The following is an 18,548-nucleotide window of genomic DNA, read 5'->3' as shown; positions in this document are numbered from 1 at the left end:
CCATGCTGACTGTTCCTGATCACTTTCCTCTCCTCTAAGTGCTTCAGAATTGATTCCTTGAGGACCTGCTCTATATGATTTTTCCAGGGACTGAGGTGAGGCTGACTGGCCTGTAGTTCACCGGATCATCCTCCTTTCCTTCTTCCCTTTTTTAAAGATGGGCACTACAGTAGCCTTTTTCCAGTCATCCGGGACCTCCCCCGTCCGCCATGAGTTTTCAAAGATCATGGCCAATGGCCGAGGAGCACCTTGGCCCCATGCTATGTGCTTCGGAGCACCGTAAAAAATGACATTTAAAACAACAGCAGCAGCTGCAGCACCTGCCTCCTCCAAGCACCTTCTGCTCCGGCGTCCAGGCTACCCTGACAGGAGAAGGACTTCCAAAGGCCAGTGGCAATGCCAACCACGGAACCCAGCTGCAGCAGCCCGCTCTGTCTGTCAGTCCCACGCCCACTGCACTCACCACTTAGCATGTGTGGAAGCAGGTTAAATCTAAGGAGGCAGGTGGATCCTGCAGGGGGGATTTTCAGCTGCATTCTCTAGCATGTACATCCCTAGGTTGGCCAGCCTCTCAGGACTTGGAAAGGGATGAGAGCCTTAGCCGAGAACGTGCTGCCCTGCCCCAGCACCTCGCCCTGCTCTGGTCCCTGGATGTTATTACTGGGCCACAGAGGCTCTCTTCCCCACTCGGGGTGTCCTGTGAGCATGTGGGCAGGGGCAGCGTGACCTCCTGCTGCCCAGGCTATCCCCTCCTGAGACTGACTGACAGAGGGGTCCACACGCCAGGGCTGGCATCATGACACCGTCCCCCAGCCCGGAGCTAGACTTCTACAGAGACCACTGGAGCCCAGACAGACAGAGGGGGGGACTGGCGGGTGGGGGACAGGTAGGCAGGAGCTTTGGGGAGGGGGTCCACAAGCAGACAGAGATGGGGGACAGGCTGGCCAACACTCGGGGAGGCGGGGCGGCCACAGGCAGGCCGATTTCCATTTCCTGAATGATAAAAGGAAAATAATGCTTAGCCCTCCTGCAGTGCCATGGCTGGGCTAGGCTGTGATTATCCCTGCTCCTAGCTTCCCTGCCACAGCTCTGGGAACCCACCACCAGCCTCAAGGGAGCCCGAGAAAATAACTACAGTGGGGGAGAAATGCAAACTGGCTGTGCAGAGCTGGGTGCACTGCCCTGCTGAGGGAGCCGGGGGCATCAGGAGCCTGCCTAGGCATCTCCTAGCACATGCACGGCAGCTGGCAGGCTCCCAGCAGAAAGGTCCCTCCCCTGGGGCACTCAGGGCCCCTCCAGGGATGGGCTGACTGCTGAGGCTCAGCAGCTGCAGAGAGCAGCACAGGCTTAGTGAGGGATGGAAGGGGCCTGCCAGAGAACCCGGAGCACTGGCGACCCTGTCGTCGCAAGGCAAGGGAGGTTGGCCCACCTGCTCCTTTTGTAACACTGATCTAGCTCCTGTCTGCTGGGAACTGGACAGACACCCCCCACCCAGACTCAGCTTGCCAATGACCAAAAGCAGCTGGTGAGCACCCCGTCTGGTATGTTAACAAGCACCATTTCCTTGGGGCTCTGCTGGGCCAACTGCCCATGAACCAGGCGGGTGCAAGCAGCAAGGAAGCTCTGCTGGCATGGAGTGGGGGAGCAGGCATGTGTCTGTGCATGGGAGGGAACACGTCCATGCCGTGCACTGGGAGGGATCCCAAGGGGGATCAGGAAAAAGTTTTCCAGCTGCGTGCAGGGCATGACAAAGAGAAAAACTTCAGACAATCCACAGAGCAGCTGAGATTTTTATGGGGTAATTTATTTCCCTTCCTGGAAATCTCGGCTCGGCCCAGCTGTTTCAACATCTGGTTTCTGAGCCACTCCCTGCTCCCCCGCTACCACAACAGCTGGATTATGGGAGGGAGGCCCATGGAGGTCACATGCCTTCCCCCAGTTCCGCTCAGCAGACATCCAAGCCCAGAATTCTTCCTGCTTCCCACAGTCCTTTGCACCAATCTTGAGACCCAATGGCTGGAATGAACCTGATCAGGCAATCAGCTACAAGGAACCAATACGGCTGCAGGGTCAAAGGGTTTGTCTGCGTGGGGAGATTGACTAGAACAGCTGTCTGGCGTGGACATACTCTCCCTGACTCGGAGTGCCCACATGGGGGCTAGTCCCAAAGAGCTGTCGTGCATTAAATTCACACCATAGCTTATTCTGGAATAAATCCCCTGGGTAGCGCTGATCCTGGCTGGAGCTGGCAGTGTGGATGGGGCAATCTGCTTTGCCTGAGCCCTTCATGCCCCTTGGTGCCCCAGTGCCAGACACCACCATGCCCGTGCCCCTCTGCCCTCATCAGGATGGACCCCACCTGTCTAGCAGCTCTCACAGCCCAGTAATGCCACTGGACCCCTAAATCCTTCCCACCCCTTGGCAGCCTGCTGCCCGTGTCCCCCCTGCATGCCCCCATGGGCACCGGCCTCCTCTGCATCCCTCTGGCAGCCCATATTCCACTCCTTCCCTCTGTGCCTCCCACCGCAGCCCATTTCACTCTCAGACCCCAAGCCACCCTGTACACCCCCCAGCATCCCCTGTGCCCCTTCCCCAAGCCCACCTATATCCCCATAGGGCTCCAGTTGCCCTGTAACCTGTATCACTCCCTGGCAGCCTTCATCCCCCTACACCCTCCTCACCCCCCCGTATTCTCCCAACCCACTGGCAGCAAGTAAGCCCGCCAAGCCCCTCTGGGCCGGGTGTCCTCCACACAGCCCAGCTCCGGGTGCCAGAGGCCTGCAGGGGAGTTCCCGCAGCAGAACGCCGATTTCCCCAGCTATCTAATTCCATATCCTGCTCAGAGCGGAGCGGAGGGGGAGGGGCGTGCGGGGAGGTCCTGCTAATTTAAGCCATATTTACTGTACCAGTAATTTATATTCCATGAAGGCCCCGCCGAGGTTACAGTGGGCTCCCAAAGCCTTTCGTCTCTTGCCAGAGAAATTCCAACACCTCTGCTTCTGGAGCCCGTCTGCGCTGCCAGCACGGGAAGCCTTTCAAAGAAGCCTCCCTATCAATGGCTGCCTAATCACTACCAGACGCCGGGTCACCTGCGTGACTGAGTCTCAGCACCCCCCCTGCGCCTGCAGTCCGAGGAGTTGGGGGGGGCAACAGAAAAGCCCTGACACCCCCACGCCTGCTGCGCTGCTGCCTGGCCTCCTGCCTCCCACGCTCTGTCTGGAGTTAGAGGCACTGGGGGACTCTGCAAACAGACACCAACTATCAACCAGGAGGGATCATCAGTCACACCCCACGCCACGGTGCAGCTTTCCACCCCTCTTGGAAGCACCAGGTGTTGGAGGCTGGGCTGGAGAGACCCGGGGACTGGGCTCACAAGGCAAATCATGTGCTACCTCCTTTTCCCCCAGGCCCTCTGATCCTCCCAGGCAGCCGAACTCTTCATTCTGATGGAGGAAGGTGGAGGGAACTCCCCCGATGCCCCCAGGGTTGTAGGGGCAACTGGCGAAAGGGACTCCTCTACATTGCAGCTGGCCCAGCAACCCGGTACCCTCAGCAGCCCTACAGGGAAACCCAGTGCCCCTTCTGCCAGCAACATGGTGCCCTGCTGGGGGCGCTCACCACACATCGATCCCAGCAGGAATCGTGATGAGGCCACTCCTACCCCAGGCCCTTTCCCCCACGGATAACTGGGCAGTGGGCGTGGGTCAGTGATCAGGAGATGCCGCTGGAGGGTGCGCATTGGGGCATGGCAGCTTCAGTTCTGACCTGAAGTCCCCACGGTTGTTGGTGATCCTCTCGGCCGGGCAGTACGAGGCCGATGTCTCCAACACCACGATCTCCACCTTCTTGCTGACGTTGCCCTGGGAGGTGGAGACGGCGCATTCCCACTCACCGTTGGCAGAGACGTGGATGTTGGAGAGGATGAGCTCACTGGGTGGGGGGACAGACGGGGGAAGGGGGGAGACACAAGGCAAACGCTCACATCTGAGAAGTTAGGAGGCTACGAGAGGCCAACGCATAGCCTCTCTCCTCCTCCAGCCTAAGGGGCAGTGGCACTCGCTGACACGCCTGGCACTGCCCTAGGCCCCACTGAGTGACAGGCAGATGCGTGTCTGTATCCATACCCACTGCTCACCCACTGGCGAGACATCTCCCCAGGGCTCACCCAGCGCTTTCCTGCAGTCCCTTTTCTTTGGGGTAGGGACCCAAACCAAGGCCCAGGGATCATTTCAAATGCCACAAGGCAGCCACCTCTGAGGAGGACGTGGCAGCTGACAAGAAAACGTGGCCATTTATCCCATAAATAAAAATCCCAGATGGGATTTATAAAGGAACCTAGGGGAGTTATGCACCCAGATCCCAGCCCCCCACCCCAGGTGAAGCAGAGCGCTATGCACCCAACTGAGGCTTAGTCAGGAATCCCAGCTCCCATGGGCTTGGTTTCAGCAGGAGCTGTCAAGATCCAGAGCGACCCCTGGCCAGGGCTGAGCTGAGCATTTGGGAACCTGGCCCCTGCCCAGAGCAGCTTGGTACACTGGCTGCACCACAGAGCACTTATGCCAGGGCATCCTCCCCCAGTGCCTATCACTCGCTGCCCAGCACCCAGGCCAGTACCCTGGGCAGGATGGAGTGTGTCGTACCTGGTGATGAAGGTGCAGTCATGGATGAGACTCTCCTCCAGGATGATGCCAGTCTGCTCGTCTCCCTCCACCAGCATCCGGTTGTGGTACCACCGGATGCGGGTGCTGCTGTCCAGGTAGGTGGCTGTGCACTGGAATGGCAAGCGGTCGCCCTGGAACACCACCTGCCGCAGCGAAGGGATCAAGTGGTGGGTGTGCAGCTCCGGAGCGCCCACTGTGGGAAAGGGCCGAGATACCTGGGTGAGCCACCTCATTTCCCGGCAAGGCAGGGAGCCCCATTCGGCAGTGCCCAGCCCACCTGGGTCGGTCATGACCGGAGGCCCCTGTGGGTCATGATCCACAGGCTGGAGTCGGTCTTGGTCCCTTCCCTAGCCAGACTGGCATCCACCAGCCCGGCTGACTCCATACTGGGCCTGCCGAGGGGGTTATCCAGAGCCTTGGCAGTCAGAGGCCTGACGGATGGCTTAGGGGCTATCCCTCAGATACTCCATGCTGCCCACCCCCTGCCCTCTGTGCTCTGGGAGTGGCGCTCAAGGCCAGGCTGCCTCACCACACTGCAGTTGGCTCTCCCTGACGCTTCTCAGCGGCTTGGCATGCAGGATGCTGGGGTAGATGCACAGCGTCTTGTCGGAGATCTGAGCCGAGCGGTTCCTGGACCAGGGCAGCATCCAGCGCAGGTTGCAGTCGCACGTCAAGTACTCGGTGGCAAAGTCACTGGAAGAGGCAAACCCAAAGGGCTGGACTCAGGGACGGCAGAGGCCCCACAGAGACGGGTTTTGGCAGAGTGAGCCCAGCTGCTGCCAGGACCCCCATGCTTCAGTGGCTGGGGAGCGCTGGGCACCGGGGTCCGCGCTGGGACAGGTAACAGCACGAGGCCTGTCCCCCTGACGCTCACTGCAGGAGGCCGGAGTGTCACAGGAGCAGCACACAGAAGGTGTAGCCATTGCAGCAGGACATTGGCAGCTATGTATACTACTGTCCCGATGCCAGTCTGCACACACGTGTAACTGCCGGTGCACACACGTGAGCACACCACGGCTGCAGAGCACCAGGCGTGAGCTTGGTCCCTGCAGAGCTCTGCGCACACCTCTCGCTCAGCTCCCTGCTGGCCAGGGTAACTCTCTCTGGTGAGGGGGGGGCCTTGCAACGAGCCCTTTCCTCTCAGCGAAATACTCACACGACTTTCAGAGATGGCAGCTCGTCAAAGATGCCAGGCTGGAGGCTGGAGAAAATATTCCCCGACACATTCCTGTGAGAGGAGACAAGAACCGGGCTGGAGGTGACAGAGGTTTGGCTGATGCACTCTGACCAAGCCAAGTCCCAGTGCAAACATCTCCCGGGGCAGAGCCAGGGCAGGGAATGGGCATTTCCAGAGACTGCAAAACCTGCTCTCCCCACACTTCTGCCTCCCTCCCACCCTACTCTGGGGCGGGAAAGCTCCTGGCTGCAGGGAGCATGTGACGGCTTTCACCTCAATTGCCAAGACTGCTGAACTGGGACCTTAAAGAGAGCTTTCGGTGCAGGGATGGAGCTATGTTCATACGGGCACCTGGCCTATTGCAGGGCTATCGGACACAATAAACACCCTGAGTTCCATAGAGCCAGAAGCATTTCACAGGTCATCTCCTGTGTATCTCACGCCAAAGAATTCGCCCCAGCTCACCCTGTATGGAACCTAACCCCCTCAAACTGTCATTCAGCCTCACCTCATTACTCCCTCTGTGAGGGGGCGACCACCATTATCCTCATGGCACAGAGTGGGGACACGGTCTGAGGCAGACCCAGAAATAGAACCCAAGGGCCTACCTTGTCACAAGTGTTCTGGGGGTCAGATGTGGCCCGACATGCGGGAAGTGCTGAGTATCTGCCCTCTGAAAACCAGGGCCCTTTAGGTCTCATGTGGGCCCCCAAAATCACTAGTCACTTTGAAAATTGTAAGGCCAGGAGTCTTGATGCTCAGTCCACAGGCGCTGGGATGAGAACCCAGGAGTCCTGGGGCTCAGTTACTCCCTCTCACTTTACAAACTCTCTCAACACACTAGCATCACGGATTATACAGAGATGCACACTGAAAACTCAGGGCAAAAGTTTGCTTTTTGCTTTAATCCAATTCTCCCCAGAATCTCTCCAGCCATTTCAGTCCCGCTCAGCTTTTGTTCTCGGGCTTAGCCCCCCTCCCTGGCCTGGTTTTATGGAGAAAAGCGAAAACAAGAGGCCTGGCCCCTCTTGCCGCTGTGTCTTGGGGTTTTAATGCTCACTTTGATCAAGAATGCACACAATCGCCAAGCAGCACTTAATGAGCTCCCCAGACAGGTGGGGACAGAGAGGAGCCCACATGACAGGCTGAGCAGCAAGGGCCTTTAATGAGCTCCGCGCTGAGCGCTACCTTTGCCTGGCAGACAGTCCATTCAGCCATCACTCGCATTCTCCGGCAGGAGCTGCTCTGAAGCGTCTGCCCCCAGAAGCTAAGCCACTCTGTGCTTGGGACTTGGAGAGCTAATGGAGCCACTGGGCAGGCAGGCGGCTGGGCAGGCTGCAGGGGGAGGCTGGGAGTGGCCAAGGGGTGGCTGGCTGAGAGACAGGGGTCTCTCTCCTCCTTTCTTCCCCACAATCCAGACTCCCGCCCATGTGTCTAAATCCAAGAGAGGATGAAGATCAGAGACAACAGCACCCTGGGTGGGCTAGTGTCCCTGTGACCCTCTTGATGCCACCTGGCTGAGGGCATAGAGGGTGCACAGTTTTTTAGGGATCTCTGGGTCAGTTATGTGCACAGTAGTTCACTGAAGGGGGCACGTGAGGGCTCTACAGAGAGCCAGTAACACACAGCCATGGCAAAAAGAAAAAGGGGACATTAACAGCTACGGACCTATCCTGAAAATGTTGTTTGTAAGGCTGAGCGTTAAAGCAGGGCACTGAGAGGTGACAGACGGTCCTTCCTGACAAGAGGAGGTGTTTATCTATCAGTTGGATCAGATGCAAACCGAGCACTGTATACTTCCCAATGGATCCCCCTCTGCCTCCTGAGCCACCAGCTAACCCCAATTCAGAAACCAACGGGAGATTGCACATCTACAGGACAGAACCTCGGGAGGGCGCCCATTCCGGAACAAAAATCAAAGGGTTGTTTTGATCTCTCGGGGGTTGCACAGGGACACCCTGGTAGCATCACCTAGGAAGTAAGCAGTGGACTTGCTTCACGAACAGAAGCTCCCAGCCAAGTCTGGCAGTTACACACTGGAAGGATATTAAGTGAGCGTTTCCTCTTCTGGCATAACAATATCCTATCAATTAAGTTTAAGCTCTTGCAAGCATGGGATGCTTTTAGTGTATATGTGTAACTCTTTGTTTTCAACATCCCACTTGCTCTCATTGGCATCTCTGCTCCTCATTAAATAAACTTGTACAGGATCCCTCTGTAAACAAATCTAAGTATGGCGCGTGAAGCCGAGCTGTAGTCTCATGTGTAACTGGTAAGCTGGGAACTGGTAATTTGGTGAGTGCCCAGTGGAACAGGGGCTGGACATGGTCTGGGGACACTCAGGGGACTCAGGAGTTGGAATGTGTCTATTGCTAGGCTCTGGCTGGCAGAGGCCAAGCTGTCCCAGGCTAAGGGCCGGTGGCAGCGAGATGGAGTGGCCGGAAAGGCTAGGCTTTGCTCCATCCCTTGCTAGCAGAGGGGAGGGTCCTGCTGTCAGGTGGGAAGGGGAACGAGGGCGAAATCGGGAGAGCAGGTGTGGGGATCCTGCTCCACAACAGCCAAAAGCCCCTGGCCAGCGCTGTGCCTGTGGGCAGGTGCCCTCCAGGGAGCTCTTCCCGCGGGCCCCTCCCAGGTACTTACAGCCGAAGGAGGTTGGTGAGTCCCTGGAAGACGCTGGCGCTGAGGCAGCCGATGCGGTTGTTGGAGATGTCTCTGGAAACAAGCAGAAGGGACATAAGAGCTGTGTGAGTGCGGGAAGCCAGTGCCGGCTGCACCTTGCTGGGGGGAGCCTCCGGTGCTGCAGGGAGATGTGCAGTATAAATGAGCTGACTGACAGGATTCAGGCACTGTTGAGAGTGGGGCAGCTGCTGCTGTGAGTGCACCCAGCACTGCTGGAGGAGCTCAGCACCTGCCCGGTGTGTGGGGCAAAGCGGCAGGACCAGTAGCTCCCGGAGTCGGGCTGTTTCAAAACCCAGGCTGCAGCGCAGAGAGAGGACCCTGTGCGGACGGGCTCTGGTCTGTGCACCGGCCCTCGCCCATGAGCCAGCTGCAGGCTTGACTCTCCCAGAGGAGTGAACCAGGAGCCTGGGGCCACTTACAGGCGCTTCAGCTCCGAGAGGCCAAGGAACGCGCCGGGCTGGATTGTGCTGATCAAGTTGTTCTTGAGGTCCCTGGAGAAAGAGAGAGAAAATAGATAAAAAGGAAGCCAGTGGCCGGCAGGAGGCTCCGTGTCCTGGTGAGGGGGCAGAGCAGCCCAGCACAGTGCTCCTGGCAGATAACTCCCCCTACATGGTGTCGACCCAGCTCAGGGGAACCCAGACTGGGTGCCAACCATGCTGGAAGGTCCCTTGGACAGGGAGCCATGGCACCAGCTGGCAAACACCTGGTACGCCTAGCCAATGTCACAGACCGAGGCCAGGCTGCCTGGAGGGGCCTCCTCCTCCACTTGCCCAAGGGTAGTGAGATCATGCCCTGATACCAGCAATGGCTTCATCCATTCACCTGCTCTATGATGGGAAAAGAACTTCCAGAGACTTCCCAGGCTCCTGAAAAATGGGTCTGGGACATCAGTGCCCTGTGTGGTGGCACTGCTTGTGAGGCGGATGCCTGTTCACGAGGAACTGGCACCCCCTCCGCCCTAGCTCGAATCACGTGTGAATATCCGGAATGACGGCAGTACGGTGGTGCCTGCCGGAGACCCCTTGCTGCTCCCAGCAGCCAAGTACAGATCTTCATCAGCAAGTGGCCTGATGAGTTGGCAAGGACATTCTTCCCGGGAGGGGGCAGAAGGAGTCCCGGCCCAGGTGGATCCTGGGCCATGCCGGATGGACAGGTCTGAGAAAGACAATAGGGTTGAAATAACCTTGACCTGGACCCCTCTGGTGCCTCTTTCTACAGCCAGCCTCACTATCCAGTACGGGTGTCAGGACCCTCATGGCTCCACTTCACAGCACTGCTTTCCAAGGGAGCAGGAGCCTGCAGGCCCTTCACAATGGCTGCACCGCACTAGCCAGGCAGGATAACCGGCCTGGAAGGGCACATAAACCTCTTGGGAACAGGTCACATGGGGGGAAGGGCCAGGAGGTGCGAGGGTTAATTTGGTGTTTGCAAAGCGCTTTGAGATCCTGCATGGACCAGGCAGCAGAAAGGGACCCTCTTGTTGTTTCTGCTTCGGGTTTAGATTCCTCAGCCAATCAGAGCCGGGAGTTGCCAGGCCAGTGAAGTGCTGGGCAGGAACCTCATTAGCAGCTTTCAATTCAATCTCTAATTATCTCTCAGAAGGGAACAGGGAGTGAGGTTGGAAACTGTTACAGCTCCCTGCCGGTTTGAAGGAGGGAAAGATGCAAGGGCCTCTGCGCTCACGAGCGCTTGCACACTTGGAGCTCTGCAGAGGCGGCAGCGGACAAGGGTCTGCCAAGCAGCACCTAATTGGCCGAGCAGGCCATGCATGTGTGTTCGGTGTCCCCACGTGTAAAACAGTCAAGGGCGTCCTTCCATACAGGTGTGCATCCCAGGACGAGCTGACGGTTCGCCACGTCCCAAGACCTGGCGCGTGATGTTGCTGGGAGCGAGTAGTGGATTTGCTGTGGCCACGGGCCCACACTCCAAGGGGGCCCCGGCCAGGGCCACTCTTCTCCGCCCCCTGCTCTCTCCTGCGCAGGGCCGGCTTTAAGCCTATTCCACCAATTCCCCCGAATCGGGCCCCGCGCCTAAGAGGGCCCCACACGCAGTGAGAATCCCTTTCCTGGCTAGAGGCGCCTTTTTAATTTTTACTCACTTGGCGGTGCTCCGGGTCTTCAGCAGCACTTCGGTGGCGGGTCCTTCAGTGCCGCCAAAGACTTGGAGCAAGTGAAGGACCCACCACTGAAGTGCCACCAAAGACTAAGGGCACCCCCGGTGAGTACAAGCACCACATCTTTTTATACGTGTGTGTGTGTGTGTGTGGCCTTTTTTTTTTTAAGTGATCCCTGCCGAGGCCCCGTCAAAACTGTTCGAATTGGGCCCCGCACTTCCTAAAGCCGGCCCTGCTCCTGCGGGGGAAAGAAGCTTGGTGCTCCTGGCACTGAGGCTCGTGCTGCAGTAGGGCTGCCAAACTCCCCCTCCATTGCCTCCTTTCACAGCTTGCTCGGTTCCCGCCCTCCCCCTTCCTGCCAACGATCAGCTGTTTCGATCAGCTGTTTGCCGGCAGGAGGGTGGGCCCAGCATGCTCACCTGGGGAGAGGAGGCAGAGAAGAGGCGAGGTGGGGCCTTGGGGAGGTGGGGTGGAACAAGCAGACCTACTCTGAATGCAGAGCTGCACAGCCAGGCTGAAAAAAAGAAGGTGCTGCTCAGCTCCTGCCACTTTGCAGCTGGACACCACCACCTTCTGGGTCCTCGTGCTGGTTAAGCTTCCTTCTGCGTGCTGGGAGCCATCCATCTTGTACAACAGTGAGTGCCCGTGGTGGGGCAGACAGGGCAGGAGAACAGAGGGCAATGGGGAAGGAAGGGGGTGGGATGAGGAGGAGATGGAGTGGTGGGGAAGGGGCATGGGATGGTGAAGAGAAGGGGATAGGGCAGGGATCTGCAACCTTTGGCACACGGCCTGCAAGGGTAAGCCCCCTGGTGGGCCAGGCTGGTTTGTTTACCTGCCTTGTCCACAGGTTTGGCCAGTCGCGGCTCCCACTAGCCGTGGTTCGCTGTTCCAGGCCAATGGGGGGCTGCAGGGCGAGGGATGTGCTGGCCACGGCTTCTTGCAGCCCCCATTGGCCTGGAGCGGCAAACCACAGCCAGTGGGAGCTGCGATCAGCCAAACTTGCGGACAGGGCAAGTAAACAAAGCGGCCCAGCCCACCAGGGGGCTTACCTTGGTGGGCCGCGTGCCAAAGGTTGCCGATCCCTGGGATAGGGGAAACAGGGGTCACCTTGACAGCAGCTGGGGCTCCCCTGTTAAGCAGACCCATCAAACCCTCACCCTGACAAGCCCCACCTCCCCTGTATCTGTACCACCCTGATGAGCCTCCCCCAGACACCCTCACCACTGAGCCCCAACCACCTACATCTAAGCCCCCACTCAAATGAACCCTGTAGATAAATCTCTGTATTAAGCATCTTCACATAACTTTCATATGACTTTATATTATGCCGCTCTATATAACCTTGTATTAAGCCTATCCATATAGAACCTCTAACTTGCATATGACTTTGTATTATGCCTCTTCATATAACCCTGTATTAAGCTATTTTCATACAACTTTGTATCAAGTCCTTTGATATAGGACCTTTATATCAAATCCCTATGTAGAAAAACTTACAGAAAACTGTGTTTGTTAAGCCTTGGTATAATGTTATAGTCCCTAAGGATCGTTAAAGTAGAAGAAAAATGTCTTTTTGCTAGGAGTAGCATAAGATCCCCCCCCCCCCCCCGCTTAATCAATTGCCCTGTTGATTGAATGAGGTGTGAATGAGCAAGGCGTGGGAGGCAGGCACCTCCAGATAGCTAGTTGGAGAGGGGATCGAAGCCAGACCCAAGGACAATAAATCTTGTCAAGTGGGCTCACTAAAGAAGAGCAGACATATTGACGGCCAGGGGTGAGGGGGAGGGGGTTAGAAGCAAGCACCTTCTTTTGGAAACACCCTCTTTGAACAGCATTGGGACAACACCCAGAAGGAAGCAGCACAAAGGACCAACTGACAGAGACACAGATTTTGAATCTGGTACAGATTTGCATGAGAGGGAAGCTGCTATAAATGTGAGGCGTCTTGCAGAGGATCCCGGGTCTGGTCTTGTTAACATCAGAACATCGATCCGGATCGGCAGAATCCTGGCTTCCTCCCTCCCTTATCTAACTTACTTGGCCAGTGAAGTTAAGGGGAGAAACTAGTTGGTAACAACAAGACAGAGTGTGTGTGTGTATGTATGTGAGTGCATGAGTGTAATATAGATCATATGCATATGATACAGTTTTGATTGATGCACGTACTACCAATGAATGTGGCATTTGCCTTATTCCCCCTGAAAAGATCCTATGCAGTACTTTAAGTACAACAACCCCACCTCCCCTGCACCCAGACTCCCCTCTTCCCCACCTGAGCTCCAACCACTGTTACTTGGTCCCCCTGCAGACTTCCATTACCCCTGCACCTCCCTGTGCATCCAGATCCCCCACTGAGCTGCCTGCACCCAGACTGCCCCCCACAGAACCCTCTTACCCCCCCCCCCACAGAACCCTCTTACCCCATCTGGATACCCCACTTTAAGTCCCTCTGCATTTGGATCCTGCTGCCAGGCTGAGCCTCCCTGCCCACATCTGGTGTGCCTGGTGCAAAAGGGGCAGGGCCCCAGGGTGTTTCTGTGGCAGGCCTGGCCCTTGTTCTGTGTCAGGGTCAGATTAAGCCTCATTGCCAAGTCCCTGTCTCATGGGAGTGGGGGAGGCTGCCGGGTATTCTCCCACCTCCATGCAGCCAGTGACCTGTGCTCCCCACTGCCATGGTGGAGCTTCCATATTTATTTATTATAAAAAAAATCAGAATTTTAAAATATTATGCACAGAATTTGATGCAGAATTCCCTCAGGAATATGGGGCACTGTACAGCTGTGATGGCGGGACTGTGAAGGGGGTGCTGGACAGTAGGGGATCTGTGTGTGGGAGAGCTGGGCAGGGGGTATGGTGTGCAGGGTGCTGTGCAGTTGTGGTGGGAGGTCAGTGGGGCGGGGTCTCTAGGTAGGAAGTGCTGGGCATAGCGATCTGTGGGGGAAGTCTCTGGGTGAGGGGGCACTGGCATAAGGGCAGGGCACTGGGCAGGGGGGCAGTGTGGAAGGGGCAAGCTGGCAGCGCAGGGCTGGGTGGGCCAGTGTGCGTCTAGCAGTTTTCGGTTTGTAAACAGTGCCCTTGTGCTGGGCTGAGTGAGGCCACTCCTGCTGTGCCTCACTGCCCCCAACTAGCCCCTCGCTCTGTGGACCGCCCCCCATCACATGCCCATTTCCCCAATGGGGGCCCACAAATATGTTTGTCGCCAGGCCCACAAAAAGTTAATCCGGCTCTACTAGGAGCACATGGGGCTCCATTCCATACTGCTTGTCCTACTCAGTGAAACCCACGTAGTCCTGTATGAGAGGGGTAGCCGTGTTAGTTTGGATCTGTAAAAGCAGCAAAGAGTCTTGTGGCACCTTACAGACTAACAGACGTTTTGGAGCATGAGCTTTCGTGAGTGAATACCCACTTCCTTGGATGCATGTAGACACAGTCCTGGCCACATAATGCAAATGCCGAGGCTGCCCCTTGAGTGAGTGAGAAACCCCAAGAGCCAAGAGCAGTAACCCGCAGCCCCATGCACACTAACAGTCCTGCAGAACCCAGCTCGCTGGGAATTAATGAGCCTGGTGCTTGTGGATTTGAAAGAACTGCAAAACCTAATGGGCAGGCCAGGGTGCTGTCATGGAAGTGATGTAAGACTGTATAGGATTCCATAGAGGATGGCATCCTTCCTCCCAGATGTGGGAGGCACTCTCCACAATCCTGAAGCAGGGCTAGCATGGCCGATTCAGGGACGTTCCCATGAGAGGGGAGATAAGCTGGAAGAACAAGGCTGGATCCAGATCCAAGCACACCCAGGGTTTGGTGGGCTCAGGGTGGGTCCTGCTCTAACAACGTCAGATTGAATCAGCAGTGCAGCCTGTCACGGAGTCACCGGGTGATGCTCTGGAACTGCTCCCCACCAAGCCATTCAGGACTTTGGGGAGCCTCCTCTCCCTTGCAGCAGATTTGTTCAGGGCAAGAAGCTCACACGTCTTCACCTCCTGGGTCTCTCCTTGGAGCATTCAGCATCCTCTGCCCCTCCGGGCGCTCCCCACAGCGAGCCCGCCCCAGCGGGGTCCTGGGGAAGTCACAGGGTCCTGCACCCCCACTTTGCAGTCAGACATGACTCTCAGCCAGTCGGTAAAACAGAGGTTTATTCGATGGCAGGATCATGGTCTAAAACAGAGTTTGTAGGTACCGCGAACCGGACCCCTCAGCCAGGTCCATTCTGGGGGGCAGTGAGCCAGACCCCCCACATCTGCCCTCACTCCTCGTCCCCAGCCAGCTCCAGACTAACAACCCCTCCAGCCGCTCCTCTCTGCTCAGCCCCTTTCCCGGGCCAGGAGGTCACCTGACCTCTGTCTCCAACACCTTCAGCTGGCACCTTTGCAGGGGAGGGGCCCAGGCCATCAGTTGCTAGGAGACAGAGTGTCAGGCATTTAGGTGCACTGGCCCTTTGCTCTGCAGCAATTACACACCCTTATTCCACCACCTAGATACTTAAGAACTGCATAGGGGACACTGAGGCACCAATACAGTATTTAGAGCAAATATTAAGAACATTCCCAGTTCGTCACACAGCCACCATGGAGAGTCAGCATATTCCATTCCATGCGGGTGGCAGCAATCCAAGTCTCTGCCTGTATCTGCAGAGCCACATTGATAATTCAGCCCCCTTCGCTTTTACAAATGGGGACTGATTTATTACCCATAGGCCATCCCCCAGGAATCCAGCCTGGCAGAGGCAGACATTGGATAGAGGAGGTGATGCTTGGGGCTTGTTCCCTAAGCCCCAGAGGTTGCTTTCCCATTAAACTCTGCTTCAAAGAGTCCTTGGAGCTGCCTGGGGTTGGTTATGGTTCTGGAGCCTGTTAAGAACCCTTGGTTTTTAGATTTCTCTTTGCTCTCTAGCCCTGGGATCCTCCCTGCGCAGAAACTACTGCTTCTCCTCCCCACTCTCTGCTTAGACAACTCAACGGGAGAGACGCACACCCCAGCCCACCCAATGTGCTTGGCTGCAGCTCGGCCTGCTCCATCCGCACAGCGCTAAAGAGGACAGCATAGGTAAAACCACCCTGGGAGTACCCACCTGCATTTCTGTGCAAGGTCCCTCCTGGACAACTCCCAGCAATGTCTCAGCTAAGAGTCTATGGGCTGAATCCCACAGCAGGCCAGCTGCTGCTGAAAATGTGCCTGCCTAGCTTGATATGACCAGTAACTGGCTAGGGGCCTTTTGTCACTGGCACTGTTTAATACTGGTTCATATGGACATGTGTATGCATCAGCATGCTGCATACAAGTCTCATTTCAATTGTCCTTTCAGTTATCCTTTTAAAAACTGTCGTGTGCTTGCGCTAGTGGATACTCAGTAACAACACTTAGCTGGAAAGAGCTTTACTCAAAACTGGGCAGGTATATCACTACTTCCCGTCTATAAAGTGGGAGACTGAGGCATAGGGCAATTAAGGGCAAGAGAAGGGCTCAACTCCAAGTCCAGGCCAGAGTTTCAAAACTGCCCAGCACGCCACCATTCCCGTTGTGATTCTCACATTCAGATTTTCAAAAGAACTCAGCACCCAACATACTGAACAGAGTTGAAAAGGGACACCATCATAGGATCTAACCACATCAGCCACACCATCAGGGGCTTATTCACCTGCACATCTACCAATGTGATATATGCCATCAGGTGCCAGCAATGCCCCTCTGCCAGGTACATTGGCCAAACCGGACAGTCTCTATGCAAAAGAATAAATGGACACATTCTAACATCAGGAATCATAACATTCAAAAACTAGTAGGAGAACACTTCAGTCTCCCTGGACACTCAATAACAGACCTAAAAGTGGCAATTCTTTCACAAAAAACTTCAAAAACAGACTCCAATGAGAAACTGCAGAATTGGAATTAATTTGCAAACTGGACACCATCAGATTAGGCCTGAATAAAGACTGGGAGTGGATGGGTCACTATAAAAACTAATTTCCCCCTGCTGATACTCATACCTTCTTGTCAACTGTTTGAAATAGGGCACCTTGATTCCACTAGCCTCATTAGCACTACAAAACTGATTTTTCCTCCTTTGGTATTCATCCCTTCTTGTCAACTGTTGAGAATAGGCCACTTCCACCGTAATTGAATTGTCTTTTTAGCACTGACCCCCCCAGCTGGATTATGACAACTCCCATTTTTTCATGTGCTGTCTATTTATACTTGCCTCTGTATTTTCCACTCCATGCATCTGATGAAGTGGGTTCTAGCCCACAAAAACTTATGCCCAAATAAATTAGTTAGTCTCTAAGGTGCCACAAGGACTCCTCGTTGTTTTAGACTTGAAAAACAGGCCATAAGCGATGTGCCCAATGTCACAGCCCTTTCCTGCCTCCTTCCCACCAGGGAGCCTTCTCTGGCACATTCCTCATGCACACAGGGTCTCGGAGAAGGGAATGTCTTTCTGAGCCAGAGAATGTCAACGGAAGGAAATAGCTTAATCTCTGTGCTCTTAAACTGGGGCCTTCTATATGCCCGTTGGAGAACACTACCAGGCTAGCTCAGGAGCCCAACACTCAGAGCCATGCTACATCCCACAGACACCCCCCCCACTGCCCTCGGAGCGAGATGGGCCTGGGCCCTTCAGTAACATGAAGATGTTGGCCACCCATTTGTACCAAATCTGTTTGCCACAGTTGCAGGGAGAGAGGGCTGTTCCAGATTCACCAGAGGTCCCATTTCCTGCCCTGAGCCCTCTCTGCGTAACCTTAGCTGACAGATCACATTTCCTATAATTGCATAATTTATGTCCCATGAGAAGCCTGCAGCTCTGCAGTCTCTGTACACAGGGGCAGGGGCAGCCACTCGCCTGCAATGTATTTAACACGTTACAGTCCACAGGGCTCAGGCTCTGCTTGCTGCTCCCTCTCCTCTCCCCGGCAGCTCTCTAACCACCCCAAGTCTCGAGGCCCAAAGGGAGCATCGGAAACATTCCACACAGCTTTGCCACCACCCACACTGAAACCAGAGCACTGGCCAAGCCACCAATTCGGGTAATTCCATCCTATCTATGAAACCTCCTCCGCAGTTTCAGCTGGATACAGGATCCTTCTCCCCAACCCCTTAATCCTGTGCTAATGCACGGCTTGTGTGTTGTTATATCAGTGGCTGTGTTCCACCCAAGAAGCAGCTGCATGCCAGCGAGGCAGTTTCTGTAGCTTGTTTTGGGATGGAGGGCATGATAGAGACTCACGAGTCTCTTGTTATTACCACCAGGCTGGAGAGGGGAGAAATTCCTAGAGAAGACTCCAGTTTGAAGCAACTACCCTGTTGCAGAGGAAAAGAGCCGAACCATAGGCCAAGCCATGCACTGCTGCGTACCCCCATGGCCCATGAGGACACAGGCCTCCGTCTAGGTGGAAGGACATGCATTTTGTTGGTCCCTGGAACCCAAACCTGCTCACGTAGTTTAGCTTGAATGAGTTGAACCAATTTCCATTTGACTGCATCTTCCATTAAACTCCTGCCAACCACAGCTTACAAATGTCCCTCTGCCTACAGACTTTGCCTGGCGGGCCCCCAAGTGGAGACACAGCCAGGGAGAAAACGACGCTTTATTCCCATTACAAGCGATCTCACACCTGGAGAGTTCACTCGAGTAAACTGGACTGCGAGTCCCACTGACCTGAGGTCAGCTCAGCACAAACACGCTCTTCCCAGCAAGGGGATAGAAAGGGAACACCCAGCCTGCAGCCATTGGCTGCCTGGCAAAGAGCAGCCGAAAGAAACTCCGCATGACTCCCTCGGTAATATCAAGCCTCCCTCCGGAGAGGTCGGGAAGTTCTTCAGCCAGGACAGCTCTGGAGCTGTGCAGTGAGCATCTGGTGCATCCCACTTAGCGCTGCAGACAGGCTGGGAAAATCCCCTGGTCTAGGCAGGGGTGCCC

The 18,548-nt window shown here is 55.8% G+C and overlaps 1 protein-coding gene across 1 annotated transcript in view; it reads right to left on the bottom strand.

Annotated features, from left to right (window-relative positions):
- The window catches only part of ADGRA2 (adhesion G protein-coupled receptor A2), a 122,607-nt gene that overhangs the window by 21,395 nt on the left and 82,664 nt on the right, over positions 1-18,548 (bottom strand). Inside the window, exons 3-8 of the mRNA XM_050939849.1 lie at positions 8,937-9,008; positions 8,479-8,550; positions 5,818-5,889; positions 5,191-5,354; positions 4,641-4,854; positions 3,766-3,930 (exon numbers count right to left, since the gene is read on the bottom strand). Of these exons, the coding sequence (XP_050795806.1) occupies positions 3,766-3,930; positions 4,641-4,854; positions 5,191-5,354; positions 5,818-5,889; positions 8,479-8,550; positions 8,937-9,008 (759 nt within the window). The remainder of the gene's footprint in view (positions 1-3,765; positions 3,931-4,640; positions 4,855-5,190; positions 5,355-5,817; positions 5,890-8,478; positions 8,551-8,936; positions 9,009-18,548) is intronic.

Source organism: Gopherus flavomarginatus, chromosome 2 (assembly GCF_025201925.1).
Source record: "Gopherus flavomarginatus isolate rGopFla2 chromosome 2, rGopFla2.mat.asm, whole genome shotgun sequence".
In the NCBI taxonomy this organism is placed as follows: domain Eukaryota; kingdom Metazoa; phylum Chordata; order Testudines; family Testudinidae; genus Gopherus; species Gopherus flavomarginatus.
This window is presented reverse-complemented; position numbering and strand designations above follow the sequence as displayed.